The sequence below is a fragment of the Plecotus auritus genome (genome assembly GCF_963455305.1).
Source record: "Plecotus auritus genome assembly, chromosome: 7".
In the NCBI taxonomy this organism is placed as follows: Eukaryota; Metazoa; Chordata; class Mammalia; order Chiroptera; family Vespertilionidae; genus Plecotus; species Plecotus auritus.
In genome coordinates this window covers 175,003,217-175,024,713 of record NC_137774.1, presented here as the reverse complement: position 1 = coordinate 175,024,713, position 21,497 = coordinate 175,003,217, and the positions used below count along the sequence as shown (strand labels likewise).

The window sequence follows — 21,497 nt, the reverse complement described above, 5'->3', positions numbered from 1 at the left end:
TCAAAATAATTTGGGGGGAAAAATAATCTTGTTGCTTAAAAACGTTTTTTAAAACACAGTCCAAGGGACTTGGGAGACTTAAGCAAGGATTCCTCTGGCCCTCCCCAAGTCCTCCAACATCGGCTAAACACAGGACTAAACAAGACGCCGCCCCTGGGCCCTGGAATGCCAGCATTACCCCTCAGGCTCACTTTGGGTTCAACACAGATCAAGGTCTTAAGTGGATGGTGTCACAAGGATTAACATCCCAGCCACTTCCAGTCTCTTTTTGCAGAAATCCCCTAGTCACAATGTAAGAAAACAAAAGATCCCTACAGACCTCAACAGCACCCCTTAACGACGTGCAGGGCCGCTTCCTTCTCACCTTCTGTGCCCAAGGAAATAAACACAGAAATTGTGACGTGACTCTACGTGACTAACGTGACTTGCAAAGGACCATACGCACTTATTTTTTTTTTTTCCTCAGTAAATTAGAATCAGATACGAGCCTTGATTCAGGGTTTGCATAGAGCGGCGGACACGGTCATCAAACTGCTCTCCTGAACGGCCTATTCCCAAGACATCGTGTGGGAGAAGAAAACACTGGCAGTGACAACTGGGAAGGACAGAAAAACGTTAGGACCCAAAGAAACGAAGACAGGCGGCTGGCAATCACGTGACCAGTGACAGGCGGGCGGGCGCTGGTGGCGGTGTTCCCCCAAAACTTACTTTGTGTTCTTTTAATATAAAAGAAGCTTCCAAGTTTATCTTCTTTCTCAATATGAAAAAAAAAAAGGCAGAGGTATTAGATGAAAAAATATAAAAATGCTGGTGTGGTCTAAATAAACTTTAAAAACGTCCCGTTGTAGGAAATAAAAAAATAGATACTGTCTGCTATAACGCTGAGACCTTTGGTTGAATACAGGTGATCATTTCCATAGAGATTTAGTCCGCCAGGGGTGACTATGTTTCCAAATGAAGACTTTTACATACCATTATTAACGAGTTGCATTTTAACCGAAGAAAACATTCTTTTAAACAAAGAGAGAACTGGTTAGCAAATACTGTCCGGGAATGAATAGTGGTAAATTTGGCTCATATCCTGGTTTCTGTCCAGACTTACTGCTTTTTGAATATTATTTCTTGTCACTGAGTGAGAGTGGAATTGTGGAGCTACGCCACCTGTTGTCACAGTACACATGTGCATATATACATACACATGTGCACAGTCACACGTTCGGATGCATGAGTCTATAGATATGTATATTACAAACTTCTGGGCAAAGCATTGCATCTAAGACTAATTGTTTTCGTATAAGGAAAAATAACAGGAGAATAGGAAACATCCCTCCTCAAAATAGTTGAATGTTCATACCACTAAGTATATATATATATATATATAGCACATCAGAATGTGCAAACATCATTTTACTTATTGCAAAGTATCTTAGAGATTTAGACATCATTATAAAACTTTCTCAATGCGATTTTGGTAACCTAAAGTGTCGGTATATAATACCAAACTTCCAATTAAGGAGTTTAATATAAAAATATCAGCACAAAACTGCTTTTTCAATCTGTTTATTGTGTGAGCAGCCCAAACCTCAGTGTAAGTGCTGTTGTAAGTTTATTACTAGATTCCATAACCCTACAGTTGATAAATTTCATACCGTTTTAGGTATTTAATGAGATACTTAGAAATACTAAGAAAAAAACCAGTATTCAAAGGATTAATTTTGTTTATAATAACAATAAGTTATTTCATCTTCTTCTTCAGTTCAAAACCCAGCTTTGAACCCGAGGAAGGCTTTCCGAGCCGGCGAGCGAGGCGGTGGTCCTTCAGCCGGTGGCCGTCTGGTTGCCGATGACGCGCAGGATCTCCTTGTGGACGCCTCCTTCTTGCGTGTTAATGTTTGCATCGCCCACCTGGCCGTCTTCATAGCTGCGCACAAAGCAGAGACATGACACGTGAACAAAGGGGCGACGTCCCCGGCAACTCCGAGAGCATTTCCAACAGCTTCGAAAGGCTGTTTGCTCCCGAGAAGGCGGCCCCGGGGAAGTGACAGCGAAAGCCAGCGCCTTCTGGGCTGTGCCAGCGCCTTCTGGGCTGTGCCAGCGCCTTCTGGGCTGTGCCAATGCCTGCGCAGCGCACAGAGGGGCTGGGCTGCCCCACACCCCGTCTGCCTCGCCCTCGCCCTCGCCCTTCCCTCCGGGGAATCTTACCTTCTAACCCCCAAAGCCCGCCTCGCTGCAGGGAGCGCTCTGAGCGGACAGGCCACAGCGGATCATGAAGTCCGGGCCAGGTTCCTGCCCCTCAGACCCTGGCTGCTCCGCTGCACCCACTTCCTCAGCAGCGACTCTAAGAAGCACCCCGCTTGCGGCCACGCCTCTCCAAGCCCACCAGGGGCTTCCCTGACCACAGCGGCTCCAGGGGTCTGAGATAAAGTCTCATTGATGCGGGTCTGAGATAACGTCTCATTGATGCGGGTCTGAGATAACGTTCCCATAGATGCGGGTCTGAGATAATGTCTCACAGATGCAGGTCTGAGATAACGTTCTCATTGATGCGCTCCTTGGTAAGAAGGGGTGTGTGTGTGTGTGTGTGTGTGTGTGTGTGTGTGTCTGTGTGTGTGTGTGTGTGTGTCTGTGTGTGTCTGTGTGTGTGTGTGTGTGTGTGTGTGTGTGTGTGTTTAGCCAAGCCACCGCGGTGAAAATGCAAGCTGAATGACAGCAATTATGGAGTCCTTCAGAAAGACATAATTACATCCTACATGATCATTCGTCTCCTCACATAAACTTACTCGGGCAATAAAAATTTCCCAAGAATGAATTTTTAAACATCCATGATAACATTCAGAGCAGAACAGGCAATGGATTAATTTCTCCTCCTGGGAATGACTGCAAGACGGCAGCTCGAGAGAAGCAGTACATGCTGCTTCCAGACAGACAGAGCCAGGGAAGCCCCGGCTCGGAGTCATGTCTCTCCCTCGCCATACACAAACCCTCCCGAAGAGCCAACGGGGAAATGAAGCCGCTGACACAGCCACGGGAACCCGGCCCCCACCCGCTGCTCCAGCACCGAAGGCCATGGCCCCTGTCAAAGCTGCTGAGCCTCGTGCGCCAGGGCCTGCTGCTCGCTTCCCGTCCTCGTCCCTGGGACCTGGGGACGCATCACCGTCTGGTGACTCCGCTGGACGCACGGTGCCCTAGAACCCAGCATCTGCGGGAATCCACTTGCAGGTGACAGACATGGTCTCACGTCTCAGGACTGGCTCCTGCGGGCAGCCGGGCTGACCATGTATGTTCCGCTGAGTCAGGACTGGCTCTTGCGGGCAGCCGGGCTGACCATGTATGTTCCGCTGAGTCAGGACTGGCTCCTGCGGGAAGGCGGGCCGACCACGTATGTTCCGCTGAGTCAGGACTGGCTCCTGCGGGAAGCCGGGCTGACCATGTATGTTCCGCTGAGTCAGGACTGGCTCCTGCGGGAAGCCGGGCCGACCATGTATGTTCCGCTGAGTCAGGACTGGCTCCTGCGGGCAGCCGGGCCGACCACGTATGTTCCGCTGAGTCAGGACTGGCTCCTGCGGGCAGCCGGGCTGACCACGTATGTTCCGCTGAGTCAGGACTGGCTCCTGCGGGCAGCCGGGCTGACCACGTATGTTCCGCTGAGTCAGGACTGGCTCCTGCGGGAAGCCGGGCTGACCACGTATGTTCCGCTGAGTCAGGACTGGCTCCTGCGGGAAGCCGGGCTGACCACGTATGTTCCGCTGAGTCAGGACTGGCTCCTGCGGGAAGCGGGCTGACCACGTATGTTCCGCTGAGTCAGGACTGGCTCCTGCGGGAAGCCGGGCTGACCACGTATGTTCCGCTGAGTCAGGACTGGCTCCTGCGGGAAGCGGGCTGACCATGTATGTTCCGCTGAGTCAGGACTGGCTCCTGCGGGAAGCCGGGCTGACCATGTATGTTCCGCTGAGTCAGGACTGGCTCCTGCGGGAAGCCGGGCTGACCATGTATGTTCCGCTGAGTCAGGACTGGCTCCTGCGGGAAGCCGGGCCGACCATGTATGTTCCGCTGAGTCAGGACTGGCTCCTGCGGGAAGCCGGGCCGACCACGTATGTTCCGCTGAGTCAGGACTGGCTCCTGCGGGAAGCCGGGCCGACCACGTATGTTCCGCTGAGTCAGGACTGGCTCCTGCGGGAAGCCGGGCCGACCACGTATGTTCCGCTGAGTCAGGACTGGCTCCTGCGGGAAGCCGAGCTGACCACGTATGTTCCGCTGAGTCAGGACTGGCTCCTGCGGGAAGCCGGGCTGACCACGTATGTTCCGCTGAGTCAGGACTGGCTCCTGTGGGAAGCCGGGCTGACCACGTATGTTCCGCTGAGTCAGGACTGGCTCCTGCGGGAAGGCGCGTCACTGTACCTCCCGACGAAGCTCGAGGGGCTCTGTGGCCACTGTCCCCCGCTAAGGACTGTGGCCTGGACACACACCGTCTGATCAGAAGCGGGCGCCTTCCATAGTTCTCACTCCGCCTCGCCATCACCAAGGACATCTGCTGACAGGTGACGCCTCGGGGTGTGTAACTGATGAGGAACAGGCGTCACGTGCACACGGGCTCCGTAGCGACGTAACATGTAAACTGCACCGTAAGAGACTCATCTCATGCCGCCCGCAGGAAGCAGCGGCTCATGCCACCCGGGTGCCAGCCTGCCGATGGGCGCGGAGGGCATGCCACGGCCCCGGGCTGCGCGCTCCTGACGCACTCGGGGCACCACTCTGACCCGGCTCCTGAGGAACAAGCCCGTGCCTCTCCCCAGCTTCCTTCTCAACGACCACAGACACGTACAAAAGGCATGCTCTACCATCCCCAGGTCCTCTCTGGACCTGGACGGACCGGGGACGAGGAGAATGCGAGGGGCGGTGACCGTCCGCAGCTCAACCTCGCTCATGGTCTATTTGGGGGTGAAAAAGAATGCTCTGTATGTCAGCACACCCCTTAGGAAAAACGGCAACACGACGCCTCACATGCCAACCTGTATTCCATGGAATGAAAGCCAGCTTTTTATAGTTCCCATTCCACCCTCTAATATTTGTAAATATAGAAACATAAAAAATGCACATGTCAGTGTATGTGCCTGTATATATCTACACATGGCATCTGTGTATATGGATATATAGCCACATATACATACACACATGTATATACACGTACACATACATAAACACAGATAGATGGTTAAAAAGATGATATTTTTCTTCAATTCTCCCAAGTTAGTAGCATTTAAATATCAGTTTTCTTGCAGCTTATTAAAATAAAACGAAAACACAAAGTTGATAGAAATGACGTGTGTTATACACTGGCAGCGGAAGCAGTCCCTGCGACCTCCCTCACCGACGGAGGACAGTGACACACGTGTGAGCCGTGACACTTACACGAAGAAGAACCGGGTGCAGACGTGCTCGGTGTTCGGGACGACCCATATCTCCCCATGTCTGTGCAGGTCCGGCGAGGTGATCACTGTCGGCGAAAAGTCCCATTAAAGAAGGATTTTATCCCAAGGTACCACATCCCGCCCCTTAGGAACCGAAACGCCAAAGTTCATGCACAATTAACACATGAAAGACGGTTAACATCGTTAGTGGTGGAGAAATGTAAACAAGAGCTCCGAGATGCCATTCAACACGACCGGCGTGACACAGGTGGGACGTGGCTGGGGCGCCTACCCCAGGGCGCAGATCCGGGCTGCCTCGGCTGTGCAGGCAGAGGCCAGGGTCCCAGAGAACCAGCACGTGGCCCAAACCTACAAAACAGCTCGGGGCGGCGACCGAAGATCCCAACGCGAGAGTGACCTCTCGCCCAACGTCAGATTTTCAATCAAGAACAGAGAAAAGTACATGAGCTTGCAAAGTGCCTGCCGCCCCTTTCCTGTCCCAAGTTCGGCACAGAACGACAAGTTCAGTACAGGAACAGCAAGGCCTGGCGGATAATGTTCTCCGTGCTCGGTCCATCTTTACCATGTTTCATAGTATCACACATCCCAAGGCCAAGTACAGCGGACGGTGGCACCTTCACAAGAGGTAAGCAGTACGGGACCAGGCAGCTGTAACTGCCATTCTGAGAGGCCTACCGGGAATAAAACAGCCCCGTCCGAATTCTGGCCAGCCCTGCTCCTTAGCTTTCACCTTTCCGACCTCGATGGTAGCCGTGTTCCCTCTGTGCCCTTAGCGAGGCCCGGAGGAAGAAGGCTTTCGCTGCTCGGTCATGAGCATTCTGATAACACACTCCGATTCCTAAATACAGATGCGACAGAGTGAATGCTCTGAGGCTTGGAAGAACTGCCACTTACCTTCACATAAGGCTATGCATTTTAGGTTACGGCTTTGCAGGAACTGGGATTGCTGTCCTTTTTTCTGCACCTAAATTCCGAAAGAATTTAAAAATTAGAGTGAAAATGGGGCAGTCACTAAAGTTGGTCATCATTGAAAAACAAGAGTGACTAAGAAAGCTCCCAATTTTTTTACAAGGCCTCTCTAGACTAGCAGCAATGTCCTAGAACGCTTCCGAATGGCAGGTATATTTGCTATATCATTTAATACTGTACATAATCGTTGTTAAAGCACTCTCTAAGTAAGTGAACAAAAAAAAACATGCTAAATTACACTTCCATAGCCTCACAGCAGAGAACTCAAACTTATTTCTACTGGAAGCTGGAATCTCTACTCCCTGGGAATAAAATTAAAGTAGCATGAGCGCCGAAAACGGTTTGGCTCGGTGGATAGAGCGTCGGCCTGCGGACTGAAGGGTCCCGGGTTCGATTCCGGTCAAGGGCATGTACCTTGGTTGTGGGCACATCCCCAGTGGGAGGTGTGCAGGAGGCAGCTGATCGATGTTTCTCTCTCATCGATGTTTCTAACTCTCTATCCCTCTCCCTTCCTCTCTGTAAAATATCAATAAAATATATTTAAAAAAATAAAAATAAATAAAGTAGCATGAGCCTCTCAAACATTAAACTCAGTTTTTCCCAGTCACCTAACTATGCAGAACCCACGTTTCTAGCATCACTCAGCCACAAGGGTGTCAGATTTGCCTCATGTGGAAAATTGGGGGGATTGTTTTTCGATATTACATTAGCTATACTCTTTTTTTGAAAAAAAAATTAGAGTCCCATCATTCATCAGATGGATTTCCATTTGTCCAGAATGCTTGTTTTCTTTGAAACAAGGGATTTGGCCTGAGTGGCATGGCTCAGTGGTTGAGTGTCAACCAATGAACTGAAAGGTCATGCGTTCAATTCCTAGTCAGGGCACATGCTCAGATTGAGGGCTTGATCCCCAGTGGGGGTGTACAGGAGGCAGCCAGTCAGTGATTCTTTCTTGTCGTTGATGTTTCTATCTCCCTCTCCCTTCCTCTCTGAAATCAATCTATATATATAAAAGCCTAAGTGACTGGCCAGTAGCTATGATGATCAATGACCACCAGGGGGCAGATGCTCAATGCACAGGCATAAAAACATGGAACAGACTGATGAATCTCAGAGGGAAAGCGGGTAGGGGGGAGGGCAGGAAGAGATTAACCAAAGATCTTATATGCATACTAAAGGCCTGGTGCATGGATTTGTGCACCCTTGGGGTCCCTCAGCCTGGCCTGCAGGGATTGGGCCAAAACCAGCTTCCCGACATTCCCTGAGGGGTCACGGATTGCGAGAGGGCGCAGGCCAGGCTGAGGGACCCCATGGGTGCACGAATCCATGCACCAGGCCTCTAGTAAAATTCTATTTTAAATAAAAGAAACAAGGGCTCTGTGTTTGCTCTCCTCTCTGCCTGAATGTTTCCTCCCATAGCCGAAAGCACATGCGCGCGCCCCCCCCCTCCCCCCCCCCTCCCCCGCCTACAGACCTTTAGTCAAATAGACCTCAGCGCATCCCCCCGACCACCGCTGGCCATTCATCCTAGCTCCATCTCCCAAACCATCACATTCGACAGCCCCTCCCCCGACTTTTCTCTGCAGTATTTACCATCTCAACGTATAGCTCGTTTACTTCTCTCCGCTCAGCAGAACAGAGGCTGTGTCTATTTTTAATCCTCGTTGTAGCCTAATGCCTTGGAGAGCCTCCAGCATCGCTGGAGGAGCTCGACACACCCTTGCTGAGTATTTATTGAATAAAGGCATTTTGGTTATTACATTTCAGGGCGAGTTCCATCCCCTTGTGAGTAATGACCACTTAAAATAATTCTGCAGACTTAGAGAGCCCAAGCATTTCTGGGAACCCTGCCGGCTAACGGGGCGGGGGGGGGGGGTCCCACTCATCACGCACGGCCACGCAGGGTGCTAGACACCTGTGATGCGTTGCTGCTTTTACTGCTGGATGCCGGCTCATCCTTGGCTGACACCTTCTGCTTCTTGTTCATCCCTGAAAACATCAGCAAGACAATCATTTAGGAGCAACGCCGTGCCACACCGCTCAAAACGCACTCCGTCCACACGGCAAAGTGCCACTGTAGCAAAGGTTTGGTTGCGTGAGGTCACGGGCGGGGACAGCGGCCCGTGGGAGGAGCCGCCGCTGTGTCCTCGGACCCCGGGTGGGGGGTCAGGGGGTTCAGAGGTCCTGGTGGAGGTAGGGAGCAGACAGGCGTGTGTTCTTCTTTGCAGGGGAACAGGAACGGGAAATCCTCTTGCATACATGTGAGACAATAGAAAACCCTTCAGTTTTGGTTTTAAAGGCCGGTTCTTTCATTTTTACCATGTGGTTAGTAGAAGGAGACGCTAAGGGGTTGGAAATGCGAACAATGTAAAAAATAGGTACAGCCTGGCTGGTTTGGCTCAGTGGATAGAACATCGGGCTGGGGACTGAAGGGTCCCCGGTTTGATTCCTGGTCAGGGCACATGCCCGGCTGGCGGGCTCAATCCCCAGGAGGGGGCGTGCAGGAGGCAGCCCATCAGTGATTCTCTCCCATCATTGGTGTTCCTAGTTCTCTCTCCCTCTCCCTTCCTCTCTGAAATCAATAAGAAATATGTTTAAAGCCCTAACTGGTTTGGCTCAGTGGATAGAGCGTCGGCCTGCGGACTGAAGGGTCCCAGGTTCGATTCCGGTCAAGGGCATGTACCTTGGTTGCGGGCACATCCTCAGCAGGAGGTGTGCAGGAGGCAGCTGATTGATGTTTCTCTCCCATCACTGTTTCTAACTCTCTATCCCTCTCCCTTCCTCTCTGTAAAAAATCAATAAAATATATTTTTTTAAAAAAAGAAATATGTTTAAAAAGGAAAAGGCGACCCAAGGAAAAGATATATATATTTACATTATGTATGTCCCATTCCATGAAGAATTTACTACTTCTCCTAATAAAGAAGAACTATGTGAGTCCTTTTGTCTACGACACTCAAAGTCTCAGCTTTGACTGTTGACTGTGAAACACTTCGGACGTAACAGAAGTGGATTCCCGTCTGTGTGAGACGTGGGAGAGCTGCAGCCAGAGCTCATTTGAAAACGCTCATCCGCTGCTCTAAGCAAGGATGCGTGGTCGTGGTTGGTGGCTGCTGTTTCAGAAGCTTCAGGAGGAGGGCAAAGCCGTGGACCAACTCCCACCAGGGCGGCTGCAACCCTCCCCAGGAGACTGTCTGCTCTCTACACACACACACACACACACACACACACACACACACCCCCGACGGCCAGCCCTCAAACCAGCGAGGAAGCCACTTAATCGCACCATCGTGGTTCTTACATTTTTCCTGATCAAAGGCACCAAGAATTTGCTGACCCCCTACCCAGACAAATGAACATCCTCACAGATTTTACATCCATTCGTACCCCCACGGTCCTTTCTCTGAGCCCATCCAAGGGGCCTACAAACCAGTTTAAGAAGCAGAAAATCCAAGTCTTGGATGATGTGCTGTGTTTTTCTTATCTAGAATGAGGCTGTTTTCACATAAAGTGGCCTCACATTAGTTTTGATTGTGCCCTGCTTCAATAAGCCGCAGAGTCAGGTTTCTGCTGATTTTAATTATTTCCTCCTCCATTGAACTAGGTCATTGCATTGCCCGTGCTATCTTAGCCTTCCTAACATTACTTGTTTTCGTCATTATCTTGGCACCTTGTGCTTTCAAAATATTGCTGCAACAGTATTTCTCAGCCCAGGTGCTCCCCTGCCGGTGGCCTTGCCTCCCTTTCCTCGGGAGGTGGAGCCTAATTCCCAAGCCGGAACCCAGAGGGCTTGGGACGCTGCGGCCAGCAGGGCAGGCAGGAAGTGACGCCACGGGCTGCGGAGGGCCTGCCTGGCGCTCCTGGGACACGTGCTGTACCCAGGTAGGCGCAAATCACCGAGCAAAACCTGCTGCCCCTGAAACGGCGGGAGGCAGGGAAGGGGATGAGACCGCAGGCCTGGCCCACGCTCACCCGGTTCCACGCCCTCCGCATACCCTCTCCTCCACAGGGTCTTACCACCCGGCACCCAGAGCCCACTCCTGGGGCTGGTTAATGTGATCACCTAAACACACAGCGCGCACACACACGTGAACATACACAAACACACATGCACGCACGCATGCACACATGAACACTCACGCGCACACACATGCACGCACGCATGCACACATGAACACACACGCGCACACACATGCACATACACACAAACACAGAAGCAAAACCAACTATACGTGCAGGTATAGGAACATAAGACGGGAAACCCTTCGAACACAGGTTGTAGAACAGGAAGAGCAAATTTCATTTGTTACTAATGACTGTATAGTTAAACAGAATAAAACGTTGTACCTGAAAATGACACTGATCATTTAAAAATATTCCCAAAAAAATAAAAAGAAAAAGAAGAAATTACCCCAAATGCCCCTGTGTGAGGGGAGTCGTTGCTAACCATCTGCTGGCCCTTCCTCCCGTATTTTGAATTGACCACACTCCTCACAGCACGTGCTTTCAAATGGTTCTAAGACAGTTTTCCCCCCACAATTTCATCAAAATATTACCAACAAGTTGCCAATGAGTAGGAAGATTTTAAGGGCGTTTTTTTCTGACTCTACAATTTCCATACTGTTTAAAATTTCTCTACGGAATAGGTAATAATCCAAAGAAGTTGGCATGTTATGGAATTATACTCAGGGATTGTAAAGTGATATGTATGAGTACTTTTCAGTATTTAATTGTGGACAGAATACATATAGAAACGACTGATCCAAAATTAAAATTGATCTTGAAATTGACAAAACAGATATAGCTTCTTGGACATGTCAGGGGATTCTTATGCATTCATCTTGAAATGTGCGCTTTGTTCTGCTTCTGACGTGGATAAAAAAAAAAAAGTTATACAAATACGTCAAATCAGCTTCAGTCACCTGTTGGAAAATCGCGCCTGGCGTACACAACGATAAAGAAACACAAACCTAATCCGTGTGGAGGGCAGACGTGAAATACAGGCTCACCTGAGTAACCAAATGATATGCTTGACATTGGACTTAGGTAGATTCCGCTGCCGTACATGGCACCGTGGAGCTGCAGGGGAGAGGCGGGAGAGAAAGCGAGGGTGTCCCATGTTAATACTTTACAAAAGGCGGCCATCGATCTCAGGGGGGACGGGGGGGGGGGAGCGCTGGCTGTGAGGAAGTGACAGCGCACTTACTGCAAGGTCTGATGGGAAAACAGCAACACTGAGACTCTTGTCCTCAATGTTCAAGGTAAGTGGCACATGGAAAGTGCCCGCCAGCCAGAGGAGAAACCCCGCCCCTCCGGCAGCGACAGGGGGCCGCCTCCTGCCAGCACACTGGGGCATCTGTGCCAGAGCCTCCAAGTCTGAGCAGATCCAGGCTGACACATGGAGGGTCTGACACGAACCACCTGCTCGTAACCCGAAGGGCCTGCTCAGATGGGCACCGCACGCAGGGCCGCCCCCGTTTAGCCGGCACGTTTTCACGTCGCCGAGTTTCACCCGCTGAAACCCTACCCTGGCCGGAGAAACACCTCCCCACGAGGACAGTTCGTTCTTCGAGTCGGTAAGTTCTCGGGCCTTTGTACCCTCTTCGGTGTGAATTGAATCTGTGAGCGTTACTGCAACGGAGTCATCTCAGCGGATCAGCGCGTGGGGTCCAGTGTGTGGGGTCCAGTGTGTGGGATCCAGTGTGTAGGATCCAGTGTGTGGGGTCCAGCGCGTGAAGTCCAGTGTGTGGGGTCCAGTGTGTAGGATCCAGTGTGTGGGGCCCAGTGTGTGGGGTCCAGTGTGTGGGGTCCAGTGTGTAGGATCCAGTGTGTGGGGTCCAGTGTGTAGGATCCAGTGTGTGGGGCCCAGTGTGTGGGGTCCAGCGCATGGGGTCCAGTGTGTGGGGTCCAGCGTGTGGGACAGGTGCTGGGGCGAGCCCCTCATTTCCTGACCGCCCACATCCCCAGGCGGAAAGGGCCGTGGCCAGCGGGGATGCTGGGCTGCAGGGGTGAATGACGAGGCCTGTGCCGTGTGCTGCCCGCTCCAGTGCTGCCTGAGGCTGGCCAGCAGGCTGAGGGCCCCGTGGCGTCCACGCTAGCCCCCGTCTCTTCCCTCGTTCACCCCAAAGCAGCACTCAAAACACGTGTGTTCGACGGACAGAGGATGCACGGAGGCCCCTCCTGGTGCAGGAGAGCTGTTTCTACCGCAGTTCAGAGTGGCCTTCTCATGGGCTACCAACCTTTTCTGCTTCGGTTCCTTGGTGAGGACTACTTACGCCTCCTACAAACCCCATGGACTTAAAAAATATCCAAATATTTTCTCTCTTTCCAAGTAACACTTAAGCCCAGGGCTGCTCACCAAGCTCCAACCCCGAGGAACAATGGGGTGCGCTCGGGGAGGCGTTCAGAGACTTACCTGCAGCCTTGTGTTAGAGGCCACGACCAGGCCGTTCCTCAGGATCGAGTGCCAGTTCTCAATGTGGGAGCCGCTGGAAGAGAGAGGGGGGGGGGGCGGGGGGCGCATAACCAGAAATCAGTGATCTTTTAAAAACAACAAAAACACAAGTCATGGCGCTTTCTGAAAGCAGGGAGTTCCCAGGCCGACTGTTACGTAGCTGGCTGCTCGGCGTTCGGAGTTCGTGTAGCTGGCTCCGCACAGAGGCGCCCGCCCCACCCAGGGTGTCAGGAGCCCCCCTCTGACCCCGCCGCCAGCACTCACTGAAACGCGAAGGTGCTGCCGAAGAGCTTCTTGGCGGCTCTGAAGTTGGATTCTTTGGCTGGTGGGCTGCTGAGAAGCAGGAACTGGTGTGGCGTGTGCATGAACTTCAATTGCTGCCCGTGGAAAGGAGACAAACGGGAACACGCTCAAGTCAACGTGTAATCGCGCTGCTGGCGATTTCAAAGTTCACCGGTTTCAGAACTAGCCAGCTTCAAACCATCATGAATGTAGATTAATCACATTAACAAAACCGTTCATTAAGAAAAACAAAAACCCAACCCCGTAAAAATAATAAGTCATGGAACTGCCGGTATGAAGGACAATTCTTTAGGCCCTTGTCGGCAAACTCATTAGTCAACAGAGCCAAATATCCACAGGTCAACGATTGAAAGTTCTTTTGAGAGCCAAATGTTTTAAACTTAAACTTCTTCTAATGCCACTTCTTCAAAATAGACTCGCCCAGGCTGTGGTATTTTGTGGAAGAGCCACACTCAAGGGGCCAAAGAGCCTCATGTGACTCGCAAGCTGTAGTTTGCCGACCACGGCGTTAGGCGAATAGAAAATGGACCGGAGATCAACACGTCACTTCTATTTAGATCTGCCTTCCTAGAGATCAACACGTCACTTCTATTTAGATCTGCCTTCCTAAATACATTCGTTCTTAAGAATTTTAGTATTGAATTCCCTACGTGTAGCTATCCAACTGGGGAAACAGTCTTGAGAGTTTTCTAGGCAAAAAAGGAAAGTTAGTTCAAGAGGTTTAAATAGCAAAAATGACCATCATCATGCTGGGTTTGCATATATTCATAAAATTGGAAATTGCCTACATTCCAATATTGTTTCCTGGTTTGTTCAAAGAAAATGTAAAGCAGAGCCGAAACCGGTTTGGCTCAGTGGATAGAGCGTCGGCCTGCGGACTGAAGGGTCCCGGGTTCGATTCCGGTCAAGGGCATGTACCTTGGTTGCGGGCACATCCCCAGTGGGAGGTGTGCAGGAGGCAGCTGATCGATGTTTCTCTCTCATCGATGTTTCTGGCTCTCTATCCCTCTCCCTTCCTCTCTGTAAAATATCAATAAAATATATTTTAAAAAGAAAAAAAAAGAAAATGTAAAGCAGAACTTTTGGGATAAGTTGCCTGACCACACGGCCTAGTGGCCGCCTTGCACCGAGGAATACCCTTATATAGGAGTGCAAGAGAGGGCTCTCACAGGTTAGACTCACAGACGGAGAGCTCCGAGTCCAGGAACCACTGCTCTCGGCAGACGATGGGAGCCGAAAGCGGAGTCTATTAGCTTGTTCGCTATTTTGTAAGCGGACTGGGCAGATCAGAGAGATACCCGGAGGCCTTATCTGCTCCGATACCGAGGAGCAGGGCTGCGCCAGCGGGAGGCCGACAATGAGAAAAGACCTGGCCTCTTTCTGGCCAGGCCCCAGATGACAGTCGTCCTGCCACCTCTGGATAATGAGCTCATGCTGACTCTGCTCTGGTTAGAAGGCCAGGGCGCCAGCCTGCCCCGGAACGTGGCATCGGGGGAAAGCTGGAGGGTGGTGCAGACACAGCGGGTTCACCCCGAAGCACGGGCCTTGACCTGAGTCTAGTTTGATTCCCTGGCGAGGCTGCCACCCGCCCCCAGGGCCGTCCTCCCAGCGCGTGCGCTCCTCCCGTGCGTGGGCACACGTGAAAGAGCAACTTACCCTGTTGACTGGCAGTTTCACGATATGTGACCTATTACTTGAAATAACCCTGAAATTAATTAAAATAGTCCATCAGTCAAAAACATTTGCCGAATATGTTTCAAGTTTTTATTCCTGAGTTGGCAAGTGATTGAAATGCACTTTTATGTGACATAAAGTAAACTGAGCAATAATTTTATTTAATCACACCATTTTGCTTTGCTTCCTGAAACAATTTAAAGAGCTTATATAACAAAATGATATTTTAATCTGAGAAATAATACTTTAGTCATTTCTTCTATAAAGCTTAAGAAATAATTTTTAATAATCACAATCTCAAAAATCAACAGAATGAACACCTCTGAATATACTTTCAAATAATGATAATCTGAATATTACAAAGATCAGAAGTTGATCCATCATCTGCTTCCTTTGTCCCTCCCAACATTACCTAATTAAAAATGCGTTTTAATGAAGACCTTTTTTTTTTTAAGTACCTGAGAATCCCTTCAGGCTGACATACACAATGATTTACATACAAACTGTTATTCAGCATTAAACGCTGAAGCTGAGAAAGCTAAATTCAGGTATCTGACAGAATTGTTTCCTGTACACAAAATAATAAGCAGGGGAAATGGCAAAAACCATTTAGGTAATATTTTTTAACCCTGAAAGAAGATTGACAAGCTGTAGGAAAGGATCACAGATAATTAGGCTGACTTCCGGGGAAAAAGAGATGAGGCAACTGAGATCTGTATGTGAATATGACCAACGTGAGACTTTTAAAAATGAAAATGAAAGCGATGCGTTGTTTTACTGAACTCAGGATTTTAGTAACAGATCATGACACATTCAAAGAAGGGAGATTTCTAAACCTAATCTTTGTCCCAGTCTTATTAGACGAAGCTCCATGTGCCCTGTAGAATTCTGGCTGAGGGACAGTGAAGCCATCAGAACCCCGGGGTATCCAGGGTCTTTGGCCTTCCCCCATTTATCCATACTCCGTAAACACGTCCTGGCTGGAGCATGGAGTAAATATATTCGCACCCACCTCTCGGAGTCTCTACGTTTGCATTACTGCAGGATAACTGTGGGGAAACCCGTAGCCTGAGTTTTCCGAGATCTCGAAGAGACAGGTACATAAACCCTTGCACGGATGGTGAGTAGACACTATGGTTTTCATTGTAAAAATGAGAAACCAGCGGGCAAATGACTAGAATGGCATTGTGCAAGGTGGCTCGACCGCCCGCCTCCCCGCGTAGCCTGGCCTCCTTCCAGGGTCCCTGACCAGGCTCTCCCCTGCTGCCCTCCAACGGGGAGCCCATCACAGGCGCGCGGTCCTTGTAAGGGAGCACGGTCTGCCCACACGCATTCAGACACGTGGTCCCCAGCGAGTGAGTCTCGTCACTTAGTCCCCAGTTAGCGAGAAAGTGAAATAAACCGAGAACCGATCCACCCCGTCACCCAGTTGATTGCATTTTTTTTACGCTACAGACAGACTGCTGTCAACTTGGCTGTGCGTCCGCTCAGCCCCGACAGCCCGCTCCTCCCTCAGGGATGTGCGAGGTCTAATGACAGCGAGTCGGGGAGCCTCGTGGGGGCAGCCACAGCCTCAAAGGCCTGCGGGACGGAGCCCTGCAGGTTCTCTAACACAGGCTTCCCCCCTCTAAGCAGGCGGAGAAAGGACGGTTTTCAGGAAGAGAATGAAAATGCGATACCATTGCAGCAGGGGGTGCGCCAGGGGGTCCTGCTTGTCCATCTGCTTCTTGATCTCCAGATACGGGGCCTGAAAAAGTCATTGCACGTCTTGATCGTCCTTCAACACTCCCTTTCCTTTCCTTTTCGCAAAAGAAAACTCAGGTTGAACAGGCAGGTATGCTTCAATCTAACGATGCTTGAAAGGTTGCGGGTGACATGGTAACAGCAACCATTGCCCAAGCCGCTCCCCGCCCCCCGCACTTACCCGCACATCCTGCTGAGACCTGAACCTGGCTTCCCTGCACTCGGCCAGGTCCCTAAAGGTGACCCCAGGCCCTGCTGAGCCTTCGCTCAAGGACACTCACGGCTGCCACACCACAAACAGTGTGTTGTCCCACCTCACCCGGCCTAACTTTTCAGTAATTCTCCACTTACCCTTCCTAAACCCCCTACCCCCGTAGTCCCATTTCTATTTCCCCATAACCCTGGTCCCTGCCTGTCCTCTGTTAAAGTGTCAGCCCTCTGTCCCCTGGAGGTGAGCTGGCTCCGACCACAGGCCTCCAGTGACATCTGTCCTGCTCCCTGAAGTCCCCCCCGGCCTGGTTCTCTGGGACAGGAACAGTTTTGTGCTAACATGGAAGCAGAACTTGCAATAGCCACGACTCTAGCTCAGAAGTGAAGTAGCGACTTAGGTGTAGATCTTTGCATAAAAAAAAAAAAAAGGCAAATTGTACCTGAGAAGAGCCCTTCTCTTACGAGCATTTAGCGGCATGTACCTGTCCCGGAATGAAGGGCGGTCTGTCTGGGACACTGTAGGTCTAGACAGAGGACAGTCCATGCTGGAAAAGAGGCCAGTGTAACGGGATGTTCATGTGGAAAGGTTTGAAGACTGTGACCACGAAACCTGACAGTACCCCGATGAGGTGCCCGCCGAGAGAGGGTGCAGTTAGGTTCACCGTCAGGAGTGGAGGCATCAGACGATGGAGCGACTGCCCAAGGTCACGGGCCACCTCACTGATGAGCAAGTTCTGCAAAGCGGGCCTCGGACTGGACCTCCTGAGCTGACTCAGCTGACTCAGCCGTCTCCACTGCCTCCACTGACCCAGAACAAAGGATGCCGCTCCTGCCAGAGCTGACCTACAGCTGACCCACAGCTGACCCAGAGCCAGGGGCGCGGGTATTTTTATATCCAAGAGTGACCTGGGTCCGGGGTGGACTATAAATACCCCGCACAGAGTCTCTGGTGACCAGAACTGCTACTTAACTTTGAGTGAAACACTGCGGTAGGTCCTCTTTCCCCGGGTGGAAATGCATTTTATTTAATTTTCCTTACACAAATATATTGGTTAGGAAAGAATCCACATAGCCCTAACCGGTTTGGCTCAGTGGCTAGAGCATCGGCCTGGGGACTGAGGGGTCCCAGGTTCGATTCCGGTCAAGGGCATGTACCTTGGTTGCGGGCACATCCCCAGTGGGAGGTGTGCAGGAGGCAGCTGATCAATGTCTCTCTCTCTCATCGATGTTTCTAACTCTCTATCCCTCTCCCTTCCTCTCTGTGAAAAATCAATAAAATATATTGTTTTTTAAAAAAAGAAAGAAAAGAATCCACATAATACAGAAAGGTGGGGGCATGGAGAAGCAACTGCCAAGGATGCCGAGTGAGCAAGTAACACGCCGTGGGAGTTCAAGGCTCTTGTTTGCCGACGCCTAGCGTGGACTATTTGTGAATGAATGGAGGCATATTTGGCTGCGTGAATAAATAACTATCCAGAGAATCAATAATCAAAGTTGGGAATGTAAAGGCGCACTTTTGAAGCATGTGTTCATAGAGTACAGACGGTGGCGGGGTGGGGGGCGGAGTGGAGCAAAGCCTGTCTCCTCCCAACCCTGGACTCCCTCCTGGAGAGAGGAAGTGACCCAGGTAACAATGCTCGTCAGCCCACGAGCATCTCTGGGTGTGCCAGCCTTGAACCTGAACCCATCACGTGTGTGGCTGTCCATCTGAGATGATTCATTTCTACTTAAAACTAGAGGCCCGTTGCACGATATTCGTGCAAGAACAGGCCTTCCTTCCCTTGGCTTCCCTCCCAGCAGCCCGGGAGCCGGCATGTCCCCCTCATAGCAGGCTTCACACCGTTCTGCGTGCCTGCATATGCAAATTCACCTCATCTTTGTTGGGTTAATTTGCATACTCACTCTGATTGGCTGTGGGCATAGCGGAGTGATGGTTAATTTGCATGTTTCTCTTTTATTAGGTAAGATGATGAGTTTGAAACCTCTTTCCCAATCTTGGTCAGGGGACCGGGCGCAGTCAGTCACGGGCATGCACTTTTCCAAGTGCCGGACCGCACACAGCCCAGTGACATGTCAGTCTCTCATCACGAACCCCGGTCCTTGCTCACCAACTTTCCCACCACAGCCTCTCTCCTAAAGGCCAAAATCAGAACTCAGACCCACAGGGGGTCTGCTGTCTCCCAGAGCTGTTTGGAGATTCCGTATCATGTCTAAAATACTTATGTACAATTTAAATTTGGTAAAATATTTGTTTTTAACATTGACATAATGTTTTGAAATTATTCCCACTAATTAAAATTGACCGTCTAGGGCAGCCGTGGGCAAACTACGGCCCGCGGGCCGGATCCGGCTCATTCGGCTGTTCTATCCGGCCCGCGGAGCCGAAAGAGCGGAGGGTTCTCTTGGTCTCCCCTCTGCTCCTTTACTTTGAATTTATATTAGCTCACACAAACACTCCATCCATGCTTTTGTTCCGGCCCTCCTCCAGTTTAAGAACCCATTGTGGCCCTCGAGTCAAAAAGTTTGCCCACCCCTGGTCTAGGGAGAGGGTGCCAGACTTAACCCCTGATATCCCGCCACGCCTCGTGACTGAATTAAAGCACCTCAGTACAGCACCACCTGAATGCTTTTGTGATCTTAGTCATATTCCCACGTAACGGAAAAGTCTGCGTTGCACTGCGTGGCCGGCACTCCCAGACTTTTCCAATAAGATTGCACTCCAGCAGAGCGGAACTGCCCAAGCCCACACATGACACACTTACCTGCGTCATTTCTCTAATAGACGTTATGCTGTCCAGTGCTTTCATTACTCGATCATAATTCTTCTTCTGTGGGAATGGAAAAAAAATAGTATTTTTGCAAGTCTGCACGTTACTGGAGAAACACACGATTTCCGAACAGGAATTCTCCGTAATGACCGTGTTGTGCACGTAAAGGGAAGACTAATAAGGTGGTCCAAGGACGCGGGATTTATAACCGAGGGGAGAGGGAAGAAAAGAAGAAAGCTACGCCAGGCCCCATGAAGCACATGAAACCGTAACCAGCCTACAGGGGAGCAACTGTAAATACAGCAAAGATACCGGGTTCCTGATTCTGCTTTTCAACTCTAAAAAATTAAGGCCTGCCCTAACTGGTTTGGCTCAGTGGATAGAGCGTTGGCTTGCGGACTGAAGGGTCGCAGGTTCGATTCCGGTCAAGGGCATGTACCTTGGTTGCGGGCACATCCCCAGTAGGAGGTGTGCAGGAGGCAGCTGATCGGTATTTCTCTCTCATTGATGTTTCTACCTCTCTATCCCTCTCCCTTCCTCTCTGTAAAAAATCAATAAAATATATTAAAAAAATTTTTAAATAAAATAAAATAAAAAATTAAGGCCTGATGAATACATTAAGCATAGAATCGTTCTAAAATACAAAAACCCACTTGGAGTTTCACAATTTCATTTTGCTTTTATTTCCATTCGATCGGAAGATTGTTACCCAAAGGGGATGACTGACAGGTGTGTAAACACCACCATACGCTCCACTGATCATTCATTTGTGAGCATAATGCAAGTGTGTAATATACACTGCTTATCAGGACAGAAAATTTACCCCCAGAAATTTTATATGGTCCTTGTTTCTAGAAAAATGCTTTCAATATGAATAGTAAGAGAAATTAAGGCAATTTTAGCTGCCATGCAATTTGAAATTTTTATTTCAGGAGGGTTCTGCCTCACATCCGTTAATACGTATAAAAGAGTTTTCTCAAGAAATGCCAGCAATCGACAATATGAAATGAATTATCACTAACCTTCAGATAACCGAGGGGTGGGGAGGGCAAGGGACTACACCGAAAATGTAACAGGAAAGGGGACATTTGTCCTTTTTATACGTGATTCTCATAAGTAGTTATGTAAGTTAGAATCTCAAAAACTATGTAATGACATTAAGACAATCCTATTGCCCATTATCACTATCAACCAATGTCTGAGCAATATTTATTACAGCGATTCACCGACCTTCCACGCACATTTGGGATGTGTAAAGATCAAAACGTGGGAGAAGTCAATGGGTTTAGTCCAGCCGTGGGCAAACTACGGCCCGCGGGCCAGATCCGGCCCGCAGAGCCGAAAGAGCGGAGGGTTCTCTTGCTCTCCCCTCCGCTCCTTTACTTTGAATTTATATTAGTTCACACAAACACGCCATCCATGCTTTTGTTCCGGCCCTCCGGTCCAGTTTAAGAACCCATGGTGGCCCTCGAGTCAAAAAGTTGGCCCACCCCTGGGTTAGTCTCATGAAAATGAAGCTCTGGAGGTGATGTGAAGGGTGGAAGGACAGGGAAGTAAAGGGTATGTGAAGGGTGGAAGGACAGGGAAGCAGCAGGACGTGGGAAAGACGGCAGCAAATCCCGTCAGCAGGAAAAGAACCGGAGTTCCGAGACGGATAGAGTCCATGCGCTCACGGGCCTGCTCGGGGAGGTGGTGATTTAGACGAAGAGGAAAGTGGAGGAGCCTACATTCCCAGCTGCTGAAGAAGGCGTGTGAGCGGTCGGGGGCTACTCACCCTGGGGTTGAAGGCCAGCATCTGAGGGTCGTTGGGATCGACCACGGAAGGGTATGGCTCGAAAATGACAACTTTCCTGGGAGATTCCAACGCAGACCTGCACATGGACACCAGCAGGTCCACTACCTTCAAACACACACAGAAGACGGTCACCAACCGCCCGGCCTGCCCAA

At 50.3% G+C, this 21,497-nt stretch overlaps 1 protein-coding gene across 2 annotated transcripts in view; it reads right to left on the bottom strand.

The window, feature by feature from the left end:
* Window positions 1–467: 467 nt before the first annotated feature.
* PARP8 (poly(ADP-ribose) polymerase family member 8) overlaps window positions 468–21,497 on the bottom strand; it is a 145,136-nt gene continuing 124,106 nt past the window's right edge. For both annotated transcript variants that reach the window (XM_080679075.1, XM_080679076.1), the window contains 11 exons: window positions 21,325–21,450; window positions 19,545–19,610; window positions 16,509–16,576; window positions 14,812–14,860; window positions 13,117–13,229; window positions 12,814–12,886; window positions 11,408–11,477; window positions 8,314–8,387; window positions 6,324–6,393; window positions 5,410–5,494; window positions 468–1,921 (listed from right to left, as the gene is read on the bottom strand). In XM_080679075.1, coding sequence (XP_080535201.1) covers window positions 1,819–1,921; window positions 5,410–5,494; window positions 6,324–6,393; window positions 8,314–8,387; window positions 11,408–11,477; window positions 12,814–12,886; window positions 13,117–13,229; window positions 14,812–14,860; window positions 16,509–16,576; window positions 19,545–19,610; window positions 21,325–21,450 — 897 coding nt within the window. In that variant the 3' untranslated portion in view covers window positions 468–1,818. The remainder of the gene's footprint in view (window positions 1,922–5,409; window positions 5,495–6,323; window positions 6,394–8,313; window positions 8,388–11,407; window positions 11,478–12,813; window positions 12,887–13,116; window positions 13,230–14,811; window positions 14,861–16,508; window positions 16,577–19,544; window positions 19,611–21,324; window positions 21,451–21,497) is intronic.